Here is a 12,652-nt window from a genome sequence, read left to right on the forward strand (position 1 = left end):
AAATATCATTGCTCACTCCAGCAGAAAGGTGTGCAATGCTCAGAGCTCATGCATTTTAAACATATGACAAAATTTAAACAGATATTGTTCACACACATGGAACATTCATTTCCAGATCTCTTATTCTCACCAAGGCTGCATTTATTTGATTAGGTAATACAGTACAAACAGTAATATTGTGGAATATTACTACAATTTAAAATAACTGTTTTCTATTTGAATATATTTTAAGATGTAATTCATTCCTGTGATGCAAAGCTGAATTTTCAGCATCATTACTCCGGTCTTCAGTGTCACATGATCCTTCAGAAATCATTCTAATATGCTGATTTGCTGGTCAAGAAACATTTCTTATTATCAGTGTTGAAAACAGTCGTACTGCTTAGTATTTTTGTGATGAATAGAATAGATTTTTTAAAAACAATATTTACTGTCACTTTTAAACTATTTAATGCATCCTTGATGAATAAAAGCATTCATTTCTTTAAAAAACATGTTCATGTGGTTCTTTCCCATACAATGAAGTCTTATACTGACAAGCTGTCAAGCTCCAATTAAAAGCACCCGTACTGCTTAGTATTTTTGTGATGAATAGAATAGATTTTTTTAAAAACAATATTTACTGTCACTTTTAAACTATTTAATGCATCCTTGATGAATAAAAGCATTCATTTCTTTAAAAAACATGTTCATGTGGTTCTTTCCCATACAATGAAGTCTTATACTGACAAGCTGTCAAGCTCCAATTAAAAGCACCATGAAAACTTGAACATAGACATGCACTTTATTCTAAGTCTTGCTGCTTTATGTGGGGAAAATGAGTCATTATTCACTGATAAACAGTCATTGTAACTCTTAAATCTCATTCTAACACGCACATTCTCAAACTTTGCACACCAAGATTTGTTGTTGAGTGGCACCACATACACACCATTAGTTCTTGCATCTTGTAACTGAGTGCAACACATCAACTTTGAATAAACAGACTATATGAATGAGATTTGAGAGAGGAAAGTCATTAGTAAATAATGTCTGTTGCTGTAAGAAAACTATTGCATGGCTTCAGAAGATTCTAGAATACGGTACATGAATAATTCGGATAACTTTTTATACTTTTAATTGTGTTTTTATCTATTAGAGCTTGACATCCTGTTGTCAGTTTACAATTTGAAGAGATACTTGCTTTCCACTGAAGAAAGTCACATGGGTTTTGAAGACTCTTAAAAATAAAGATTTCAAAAGGGGGTTTTTGCAGGAAAACCATTTTGGGAACCATTTTTGGGTCCTTAAAGGAACTTTCAGTGAAGCCAACTATCTTAAAAGAGACATTTTTCCTAATGTGAAGAACATTTTATATAATCTATAGAACTTTTTCCATTATGAACCTTTTGTGGAACAGAAAGTGTTAAACAATCTTTGTGGAACCAAGGCCAATAAAGAACTTTAATTTTTAAAGGAACACTCCACTATATTTGAAAATAGGCTCATTTTCCAACTCCCCTAGAGTTAAACAGTTGAGTTTTACCGTTTTCGAATCCATTCAGCCGATCTCCGGGTCTAGCGGTAGCATTTTTAGCTGTAGCTTAGCATAGATCATTGAATCTGATTAGACCGTTAGCATCTCGCTCAAAAATGACCAAAGAGTTTAGATATTTTTCCTATTTAAAACTTGACAATTCTGTAGTTATATCGTGTACTAAGACTAGGAAAAATATAGAAACTCTTTGGTCTTTTTTGAGCGAGATGCTAACGGTCTAATCAGATTCAATGATCTATGCTAAGCTGCAGCTAAAAGTGCTACCGCCAGACCCGGAGATCGGCTGAATGGATTCGAAAACGGTAAAACTCAACTGTTTAACTCTAGGGGAGTTGGAAAATGAGCATATTTTCAAAAATAGTGGAGTGTTCCTTTAAGAGTGTACATAAATGATGATGAATTTTATTTTTTAATTGAGCTGTTCCTGGTTGTTAGGCTAATAACTTTGTGACTTATTGCACTTTTTTATAGTGTGGCTGTGCTGAGCGCTAAAAGAGAACACCTACGACCCTTGGTGGTGTTGCAAAGGTAAAGGATCCAAATAAAGCATGTTATTAAGCAACAGTTCACCTGATAGTCCCACACAACCTCATAAATTCAAATTAAACTTTTATGTTGTGTTCCAGACGTCTCTATCTCATTGGAAATGTCCGGAAGAGTGAGGCCCGTGGCATTTTGGTGGTCAGTGAGTTGCTCTGCTGGAGTCTGTCTGGCTCTGCGTGTCGGACACTCGGTGCCAGCGATGGCATGTGTATAGCCATGTGAAGCTGAACACCTGAGCGCTCGTGCCAGACCGTTTATTTTCTCAAGTGCAGAGCACGTGCTCGGATTCCGGGTGACTGTATAATCATTTTGATTCACTGCACCAAAAGAGAGCATTTGACCACCACTTTATCCGCGGAAGAGCGGATGTTGTAAATACAAGCCTGTTTTTATTTCAGAAGATCACACTTTTGAATTACTTCCACTGAGGCGGCGAAGCAAAAGCGCGCGTCTCCTCTAATTTATGCAAACTGCAGCTGTTCCGCGAAACCATATTAGAGTTCTGCCGGGAAGATATTGCGAGGGAAAGGTCCTCACGGGTCATGCTTTGTTATAGTCTGAGCTCATGCATTTTCTAGGTTAATCACACACAACCAGGCAAATTCCACCCTATAACTGCCTCAATTAAATGCCATCATCACCCATGAGGCCTTATGGGACACTTCATGACTCAAATGGAGACGGCATGCTTCATGACAGCTGAATGGGAGATGAAACTGAGAGGAAAGATGCTAATAACGGCAACAACGGTTAATACGTTTAGTGCGCTGTTTTCTCAACATGGGTGCATTTCCCAAAAGCAACTGTGGTCGCAAGTTCCATCGTTACCAATAGAGTTCAATGGAACTTGCGACCATTGTTAGCTAACGATACTTTTTTGAAACGCACCCCTGGTCGACGAGATAGAAGTTAATCGTTATTATTTGTGTTTTGTTGTTGATGTTGTTGTTGCCATGATCTATAGGTTACAAACGCTCTTGTTGAATTGAGGCACATGGAGCTCATCTGAAAAATGGATAAACCGTTTTAGATAATCTATAATATATATATTTTTTTTTACCCATTTTTCCACATTGATCTAAAAGACTAAAATGCTTCAATAAACTGCTCATAATTTACCATAACAACCTGAAAATCATTTTCCCTGATAATATTTCAGAACTCTTGCTAACCGGATTCAACATATACTAGCTAGAGAGCATTCAGAAATGACGTTTTCGTAACTTAACGGGAATGTAAGCAAAACGTTCTTAGAATGTCAAAGCTGGTTTGATCACTCATATGATCCAATCAGTTAAACAGGTTTGCAAAAAGCCCTGAAATTGTTTGATTCGTTCGGACAGTTCACTTACTCACTGAATCATTTCCAATGATTGCTTGCTTGCATCGAAACAGTAACAGGATAGTTTATAAGACAGAAAACACAAAGAGCACTAGATAAGGTTAATATTTACCTACAATTCATTTTAGAAAACAAAATGTCTTCTGTCATTTGTCAGCAATGAAGCAGATCTTTATTGCACATTCAGCTTGTGAACGACTTTAGGCTACTGCAGGTAAAAAAAATGATATTCTAATATCCAGGCATGTGCACATCAAATGGGGCTTGCGGCACCTGCCCTTTTTCTAGGGAGTTTTTCTATTTTTTGTTTTTTTATTATTAAAATTTTTTTTAAATAAATGAATATATGTATATATGTGTCCGTGTGTGTGTTTCTGTTTGCACACAGCTTTCCCTGACAAACAAATAAAAAATGTCGGGAAATGTTGAGACTCTGTCGAGTTCCGATGCCTTTCTCCCCTCCGCATCTCCGCGCAGCACAGCAGTGTAGCACACATCGGCACGTCACAGACAGCCAGAGAGCCGCAGAAGTGAAGCCCTCCCTCCCTTTCCAGTTGTGTTTGTCTTGGTGTGGAGGTGAGTGGTGATGAACAAAAGACTAAGCTGCATGTGCCTCGAATTTACAGCTAATTATCCAAAAGGCAAATATAATTAATTTGTCTTGCTAACATCCATGACTCATGACCTACCATGTAATAAGTTAGCTTAAGTTTAGGTAAGGCAATATATCATGGGCATATATGCTAACTTAATGGAGAAACGACAGCTGAATACAGTAAAATTAATAACGTCATCAGATTCGCCACATTGATATTCAAATCAGGTGTTAACTAATTAAAATGTGCTAATTTGCATACATTTGAGACAATGCATTGCAGATAAATAGGATAAACAAAATAACTAAAGCATATCACCACAGAACTTCCCCAGTTATTATAGTTAATGATTTACATCAAGAGTCTTTTCCCTTGAAATGTTATGTTTAAATATGCAGATAGCTTGTTTTGGTTAATTTAGAATCTAGAAGAAATCTACAGAAACAAACAGACGAGGGTAACAGGTTTAAAACAAACACCTTAATGTGTATTTTGGAAATTTCCTTTCCATTAGAGCAAAAGAAGACATGGAAGCAAAATAGACCAAAATCTCAAAATTGAACAGTACATGAAGTGTCCTGCCTTAAACAATAACTTCATGATTTTGTTCTCAGGCTCCTCATCTAATTACTATCCATTATATTAGTATGTTGTATGCTGATAGATCTTAACAGCCCTCCCTCAAATGTGAAACAAAGTTCTTGTCACCATCAGTAGTTAGCTTAAGTTTAGGTAAGGCAATATATCATGGGCATATATGCTAACTTAATGGAGAAACGACAGCTGAATACAGTAAAATTAATAACGTCATCAGATTCGCCACATTGATATTCAAATCAGGTGTTAACTAATTAAAATGTGCTAATTTGCATACATTTGAGACAATGCATTGCAGATAAATAGGATAAACAAAATAACTAAAGCATATCACCACAGAACTTCCCCAGTTATTATAGTTAATGATTTACATCAAGAGTCTTTTCCCTTGAAATGTTATGTTTAAATATGCAGATAGCTTGTTTTGGTTAATTTAGAAAAAAATTAAAAAAACAAAAATTAAAAAAGCAGACGAGGGTAGTAGGCTTAAAATAACCACCTTAATGTGTATTTTGGATATTTCCTTTCCATTAGGGCAAAAGAAGATATGGAAGCAAAATAGCCCAAAATCTCGAAATTGAACAGTACATGAAGTGTCCTGCCTTAAACAATAACTTCATGATTTTGTTCTCAGGCTCCTCATCTAATTACTATCCATTATATTAGTATGTTGTATGCTGATAGATCTTAACAGCCCTCCCTCAAATGTGAAACAAAGTTCTAGTCACCATCAGTGTGTGTGCATGGTACAGTAAGTGTAATTATAACAACAGCAAAACACAAGAGAGAACTTTTTAGGAAAAAATCAATAAATAAATAAAAATAAAAATAATTATGAGAAGTGCCCTTTTTCCACTTGAGCTCCTGTGCCTCCAAATGTCTGTGCACGTCCCTGCTAATATCCATAACAGTATCCAAATTATGAAAATGATGAAAAGCTAGAAATGACCCTGCTGCCTAATATGTAAAAACAGTATGCTATATACATGAATAAAAGAAACTGTAGCATGTGTATCATGCTTGATTGTGGGCACATTATGTTACTACTTGCATATTTTATCATCTCTAGAATAAAAAAATAAATTTTTTTTGGCCTTTCTGATCCAATTTTGTGTGAAAATGTCTTTAACTCTCTGGGGGGGGAAAGAGTCAAGAATCCGATATTACACATTTTTGGCTGACATTTCCAATGTGGTGATGATTACTTCTGGTTCATTCATCACACTGGAAATGTAAGGTAAAACTCATTGCATTGCATAGTGGGACACATGAACATTTTAGGTCACCTGGGTATATCATGCATATGGAAAATTTGCACATTAAGCATCTACTGCAGAAACAGAAGTATGTTATTGAGAACAATAGCAAATGTCACCAAGAGCAGCAAAAAAGCTTCTTTTTGAAGGTCAGAACGATGTTATAAGGAATGGACTCCACAAAATAATTGGCATATTGAAGAATAATTAAATGTAACATTTAAGATGGACTGAAAGCAAACCCATGCCTTTGACAACATCACCTGAAACACTTAGAAACTCTTTTTTCAAAGCAACACCGTGTTGCATGAAATGCTACTCCTCTTATACTGTGTAGAATGTGTATTTGCATTGGCAAACATGCTTTGGCATTTAGCATTACACTCTCATTTGTCTTCTTGGGGCCGCAGGCCAACACGGCTGCCTTTTTGCTTTAAATATTTATGCAGAATCTGGAGGGGACATGGGAGCAATTACAAATTCATCATCTGGACCTGATCAATAGCTAATACAGGTTTCTAAATAAAATGCTTTTAAGAGAAGTATATCTGGACTGACAGAAGAATATCTGGACTGACAGATAGTGAGATTTGTTCATTTGGTTTTTTAAAGACCCTATAGGCGATGCTGGGAAAAGTTATTGGCTGTCTCCTATTTTTATATTAGCATTGCAGGATCTCATTGTGTCTGTTGGATTATTTATGTATGAATGCCACCCCAGCATAAATAAACATTACAAGGCAGATAGGGTCATAAAATGTTATTGAACGGCATTATGTTTATTGCAAATTTCCTAGATTAAGATAAAGTTTGTGTCTGGTTATGTGATGCAACATGCGCCCACACACATACATATGCACTGTTTTTACTGTGATACCCCCTGTTATTGATATCACAGGGGGACATCAAATATTCTGGAGAGAGAGAGCTTGGATAAAGGATGTGTTTCATGTGGAAATCATTTTATTCAGCATTAATAATGCATAACTAAAAGACCTGATCTTAGACCTCTGTTTAACAGACAGATGGCCAGTGACTTGTGACCTGATGTAGTAATTAATCCTGGGTTATCAGGTTTCAGGATTTCATTTGTAAAAGCTGGGTAATCATTCTTATTTGCATATTTATGGGGTTTAAACAATTGATTGGACAAGCACAGAAGGTGACCAGTTTTAATAACCGCTCGTCCATCTGTGAGGATGTTTATCATTCCAGTTAATGCTGTAATGCGCAGGGCATTAACGTTTCTGCAACTATGCAAATGCATTATTATTCATAAGGCAAGCATTGTTTACATTTATGATTTGTTTCACGCTGTATACCTTTGGGTATTTTGTTTATTTAAATACACCAAGAAAATTGCAACTTAACTTGACAGCCAGTGATCACCATGCATTTTCATTGTTTTTAAAAAGCAGCTTTGACACTTTCACAATTACTTTGTTTGTGGTCCACAGGAGAACAATCTGTGGAAGATGTGACTTGACAAGATGTAGAGCTTGTTTCTTCATCAGAACAGGTTTGGAGAAATTCAGCAATTTCATCAGTTTCTCAGCAATGGATCCTCTGCAGTGAATGGGTCCCGTCAGAATGAGAGTCCAAACAGCTAATAAAAACATCACAATAATCCACAAGTAAGAAAAAGAAGTAAGAAAAAAATTAACTTCAAAACGTGGCTTCTGGCTAAAATACCAGTCCATAATCCATAATATCGCTTCCGCCAGTGAAAAGGTCCATCTCCTGTTGTCCTCTCATGTCAAAATGAGGAAATGGTGCTTGATCTGTACATATTTATCTCCTGATTCAGATGAGATGACTTGGAGAAAGCAATATTATGGATTATGGACCTGTATTGAGGCCAGAAATGATGGTTTGAAGTTGCTCTAATGATGGATTTGTTTCTTACAAACACACAGCTTTTCACTTCACAAGATGATGGATAGACTGGAGTCGTGTGGATTACTTGTGGATTATTGTGATGTTTTTATCAGTTGTTTGTCTCTCATTCTGACGGCACCCATTCACTGCAGAGGATCCATTGGTGAGCAAGTGATGTAATGCTAAATTTCTCCAAATCTGTTCTGATGGAAAAGCAAACTCATCTGCATCTTGAATGGCCTGCATGAGAGTGAGTACGTTTCTAGCAAATTTTCAATTTGTGGTGATCTATTCCACTGTGTTTTATGAACACTTTTCACCTAGAATAATGGTGCAATATAATGATAAATGGAAATCATTTTTTAAATGTCCTCTGTGTTCCTCAGACACAAGAAAACTGACAAATTTGGAACAACATGATGGTGAGTAAATAATTTGTATTCTATTCTAATCTATACTAATAATAAAAAAACGTGATAGCTACTGCTAATAAATGTACACCATCACACAACGTGTCATTATGTGATGTGTATGTGTGTACGAGAGAGCGCGCGCGAGCGATCAGCGCCCTAATATAACTGCCTTTAGGACCCAGTTCTCTATCTGTCTATTTCTTTGTACTTATCCCCCCTTTCTTTCTTTCAGGAGAAAAAAATAAACAGTGAGCAGTATGATATTCAGTAAAGAACATCTGAGATCACGACGCGTCAAGGCGCGTCGGTGCGTTAGTTAGAGAGAGAGAGACGAGGCTGAGGATCAGAGACCCTCAGTGATGCTCATATGCATCTGGTTTTATAGTGAATTATTATGGGAATTCATTTATGCTCGTTTCCGATCCACGTGCGTGCTCTTGAATAACACTCGTGATCCGGTTTCATCGGCTGGGAATAAACTTTCACATTCCGGTTGTTATTTATCAGCATTTATCCATAAGGACAAAGCGGATCTGGTGGATCACAGGTGGGTGTCCTCTCTATAAAGTACAGCTCCGTTGTGGATATTGTGTTTCTGGCCATGTGTGTAAATGATACTCAGCCATATGTTGCCATTTAAGTGGAAATCATCATCACAGCGCCAGCTGTGGTCACTTGGTCATGGTTTTCTCATCTTACGATTTGAAATGTTAGTAAGGGATATTCATATTCATATCATGAATTGTTGCACTCTGTAAATATTAATGAAATGTCTGGGATCCATCATCTAAGATCAGCAGGTGGATCGCACGGAACCGTGTGCGCCTATAGATCAACTTACCCCGTCATCATAGTGTGTGATTGGCAGTATTTTACTAAAACAAATCCCAGTTTCTTCACCTGATTTGAGGAATTGTCTTCTTCTACACAGGTTTGGGTGGCAGAAATGAGGGAGAGGTTCGCGTTTCATCTTCTCATCTTCGTGTTGACGCTGTTTTGGCACACCAGGTAGGACTGACAGTCTTGACTTCGCTTTTTAAATGAGCTTGAGAATGCAATACATTAAAATAATTGCTATAACCTTAATTTGAAGATACTGGGATTGACTGGAAACCTCTTGTCTCCGTGCGTAACTGGAGACTTTTACGCGCACGACTCCGGTGGTCACCAAAAGAAATCGCTCTACTGACAAAGACTGACAAAGACTGGCTTAATGTTTATTTGAATAGGAATAATTAATGCAATTTAATTTAATGCAAATTAGCTTAGTTTTTTTTTTTTTTTTTTGCGAGGCTTCGTGAAATCATTGGTTTTTGTTCAGAATCAGTGAAGAATCCTCTAGGTGGTGTAGAACAGCGTGGAACCATGCGGAGCGCTTTCTCATTTAGGGGAGGTGCAAAGCTGTTTTTTTTTTAACTAAAAGCTAAAAACATGTACGCATTCAAGCGTTCACAATTCTAATTATGCATAATCCTGTTAAATATTAAACATCTTATTAAACGTATTTACATATTACATCAAAGGTCATACAGAAAATATAACTTTATCATCCTATTTTTGTAATCGCGATCTTGGTGGTTTGTAATTGCCATGTGTGTGTGTGTGTGTGTGCGTGTGTGTGAACATGTTTTTGTCTATTGTCATGGGAAAAATAGTATTTTGCAATAAAAAAGCTTTATTTCAGAATATTTAATAATACATTTAATTTGTGAATGACACTTAAAGGAAACATATTATGCCCCTTTTTACAATGTGTAATATAAGTCTCTGGTGTCCCCAGAATCAGCGTATCTTCCGTCCAATCGTTTTTTAATTTAATATTGAAATCTGAAAAATGAAAAAACAGCACATTTTTCGTTTTTCATTTGTTCAAACAAAACAGAAAAATCAAGAATTTGGCTTCATTTTTCGTTTTTACTTTCAGGGATAGAAAACGAATAAGCAACTTGAATATTCAATCTCTACATGTGGGCGGGAATGAAACGCCCCTCTCCGCTGATTGGTCAACCAAACATTACAACATAATAATAGTCCTAAAAACATAATAAGAGTCCTCCGCTTCTATTGATTCTTAAAGTGTTTATTTCTACTACATTTTATCTCTTTCTCTTCATCAAACAGCCAGATTAACGAATGGCTTGACACAAACCGTATCGAGGCAGAGTCAACCTAGACAGAGCTTTCTTTTGTGTAGGCATAAATTATGCAACCTACCAATGAAATATTAGTTTATCTCATAAATATTACTTTACTTCGCACCTGCACTCACAACTACCTACTAGTCTGCATCTTTGGCACACCGCCTGAATTATTATAGCTAACCACCTATTATAATCTGTGTGGCAAAGCTGCACGATGCACTGCAGCGTGGGAAGAATGTTTTGTAGACAAGTGCAGACCACTATAATTTATGTGAACACAGGTAGTTTTAGACAATAAAATGAGTTTATTTAATTAATATTGAGTATTGGCCAGCTAACTGATGGCATACAAAATTGTTATTTTCTCTGCCAACTAAACCAAAGTCACAGAACCGTTGTGTGACTGACTCGCAGTAGAGTGGTGTATCATTCCTAAATGAATCAGAGTCTTTGAAAAACCCATTATTATAGACAGCAATGCAATTACCAATTATTATAGACAGCCGCTTGATTTTATTCCTAAATAAATGAATGAAGCATTTTGAACGAATTGATTGAATAAAAGGCTCCGTTATTAACAGAATGACTCACCGCCACCTAGTGGCGATATTACTTTCATAATTCAAGTATAATTTCATTTTATTCATATTTCTGTATTAAAATGTTGTATAAAACATTAATCTCATTTCATTATACATTTGTAATTGCTGTGTAAATGCACGTACAGCCGTCTGATCAGCATTAAACTGTAAATACATCTAAAAGCATCTTCAGACGCAGGTTCTATATCACTGAATACTGGTGGTAACAGCCTATTGTCATATTATTCTAATTTATTTGATGTAAGAATTTAACATTAAAGATGACATACAAAAGGTAAAAGGTAAAAAAAAATGTAAAACATAAATAAAAAACTGAAAATCAATTGCCCCTTATGGGAAAGTTAATTTCTGACACTGATGACACTGGCTTATTGTTCGAAGTGTTATTTCAGGGTTTGGATATGTTATAACTCAAACGAGTTCACTTTCAAATCATGACGTCAAATTCACATTTCACTAAATTCAATCTGAGGAACAAATAGTCACATGCCAGTGGGATAACAACATACTGTATGATTTCCTTAATTTGTAGAAAGAGCTCTATGAACTCAAAAAAAGAAAAATAATAGATGTGCTGTGAAGGTAAATCACACAAAGTCATTTATTTTCATATCTGTCATATTATTTAAGTTCCTCCTTTGTCTAAAACACAGCATATTGTCTAAAACAAAAGTTATGACTGTATGTTCACATAAATTGATAGTGGTCTGCGCTTCACTACAATACATTCTCCCCACGCTGCAGTGCGTCGCGCAGTTTTGCCACACAGATTTTAATAGGTGGTTAGCTATAATAAAACAGGCGGTGTGCTTAAGGGCCAAAAGGCTCTGCCTCTGTATGGTTTGTGTCAAGCCATTCATTAATTTGGCTGTTTGATGAAGAGAAAGAGATAAAATGTAGTAGAAATAAACATGTTTAGAATCAATAGAAGCGGAGGACTATTATCATGTTTTTTTTTTTGTTTTCTTTTAAGACTATTATTATGTTGTGATATTTGGTTGACCAATCAGCGGAGAGGGGCGTTTCATTCTTGCCCACATGTAGAGATCGAATATTCAAGTTGTTGATTCGTTTTCTATCCCTGAACGTAAAAACGAAAAATGAAGCCAGATTCTTGATTTTTCGTTTTGTTTGAACAATTGAAAAACTAAATATGTTCCGTTTTTCATTTTTCAGATTTCAACATTAAATTAAAAAACGATTCTACGGAAGATACCCGGATTTACCCTGATTCCCCAGAATGTGTCTGTGAAATTTCAGCTCAAAATACTCTACAGATCATAGCACACATCCGAAGCACACGGACAGAAATCGGCTGTCACAGCATGTGAGTACTAAACTAAGTTCTCATTCACACAAGTTTACGTTATCAATAAATCCACTGCTCTCTTGTCTCCTCTGAGGCTGGGACTGTAAATAGTGTTCTGTGCTCGTCTGTGGAGCCAATGACAGAACAGTTAGCAGTTAGCAACAGGTACACCGTTGTCGCTTGCAAAACACAATAACGACGCCATGGGTGGAAACTTACAGATTAAGGAGCGGTAATATTATAATGAGATCCCTTTGCCACGTCACCAAGGGAGCGAAATCAGACGCGCTCGTTTTCTCAGATGCCTGCAGAAAAAGGCTTACCAAAACAAAGTTACTGGGTTAATCTTTTTCACGTTTCCTTGGTTGGTAGATGCACCTGGGACCTGATTATAGCACTTAAAACCTGGAAAAGTCAAATTTTCATGATATGTCACCT

General features: G+C 36.3%; 1 protein-coding gene across 1 annotated transcript in view; it reads left to right on the top strand.

Moving 5' to 3' along the window:
* Positions 1–8,479: 8,479 nt before the first annotated feature.
* Positions 8,480–12,652, top strand: part of LOC107710477 (gamma-aminobutyric acid receptor subunit alpha-2-like) — a 74,253-nt gene continuing 70,080 nt past the window's right edge. Inside the window, exons 1-2 of the mRNA XM_016515252.1 lie at positions 8,480–8,709; positions 9,094–9,170. Of these exons, the coding sequence (XP_016370738.1) occupies positions 9,109–9,170 (62 nt within the window). The 5' untranslated portion in view covers positions 8,480–8,709; positions 9,094–9,108. The remainder of the gene's footprint in view (positions 8,710–9,093; positions 9,171–12,652) is intronic.

This window comes from Sinocyclocheilus rhinocerous, unplaced genomic scaffold (genome assembly GCF_001515625.1).
Source record: "Sinocyclocheilus rhinocerous isolate Xijiao unplaced genomic scaffold, SAMN03320098_v1.1 scaffold297, whole genome shotgun sequence".
In the NCBI taxonomy this organism is placed as follows: Eukaryota; Metazoa; Chordata; class Actinopteri; order Cypriniformes; family Cyprinidae; genus Sinocyclocheilus; species Sinocyclocheilus rhinocerous.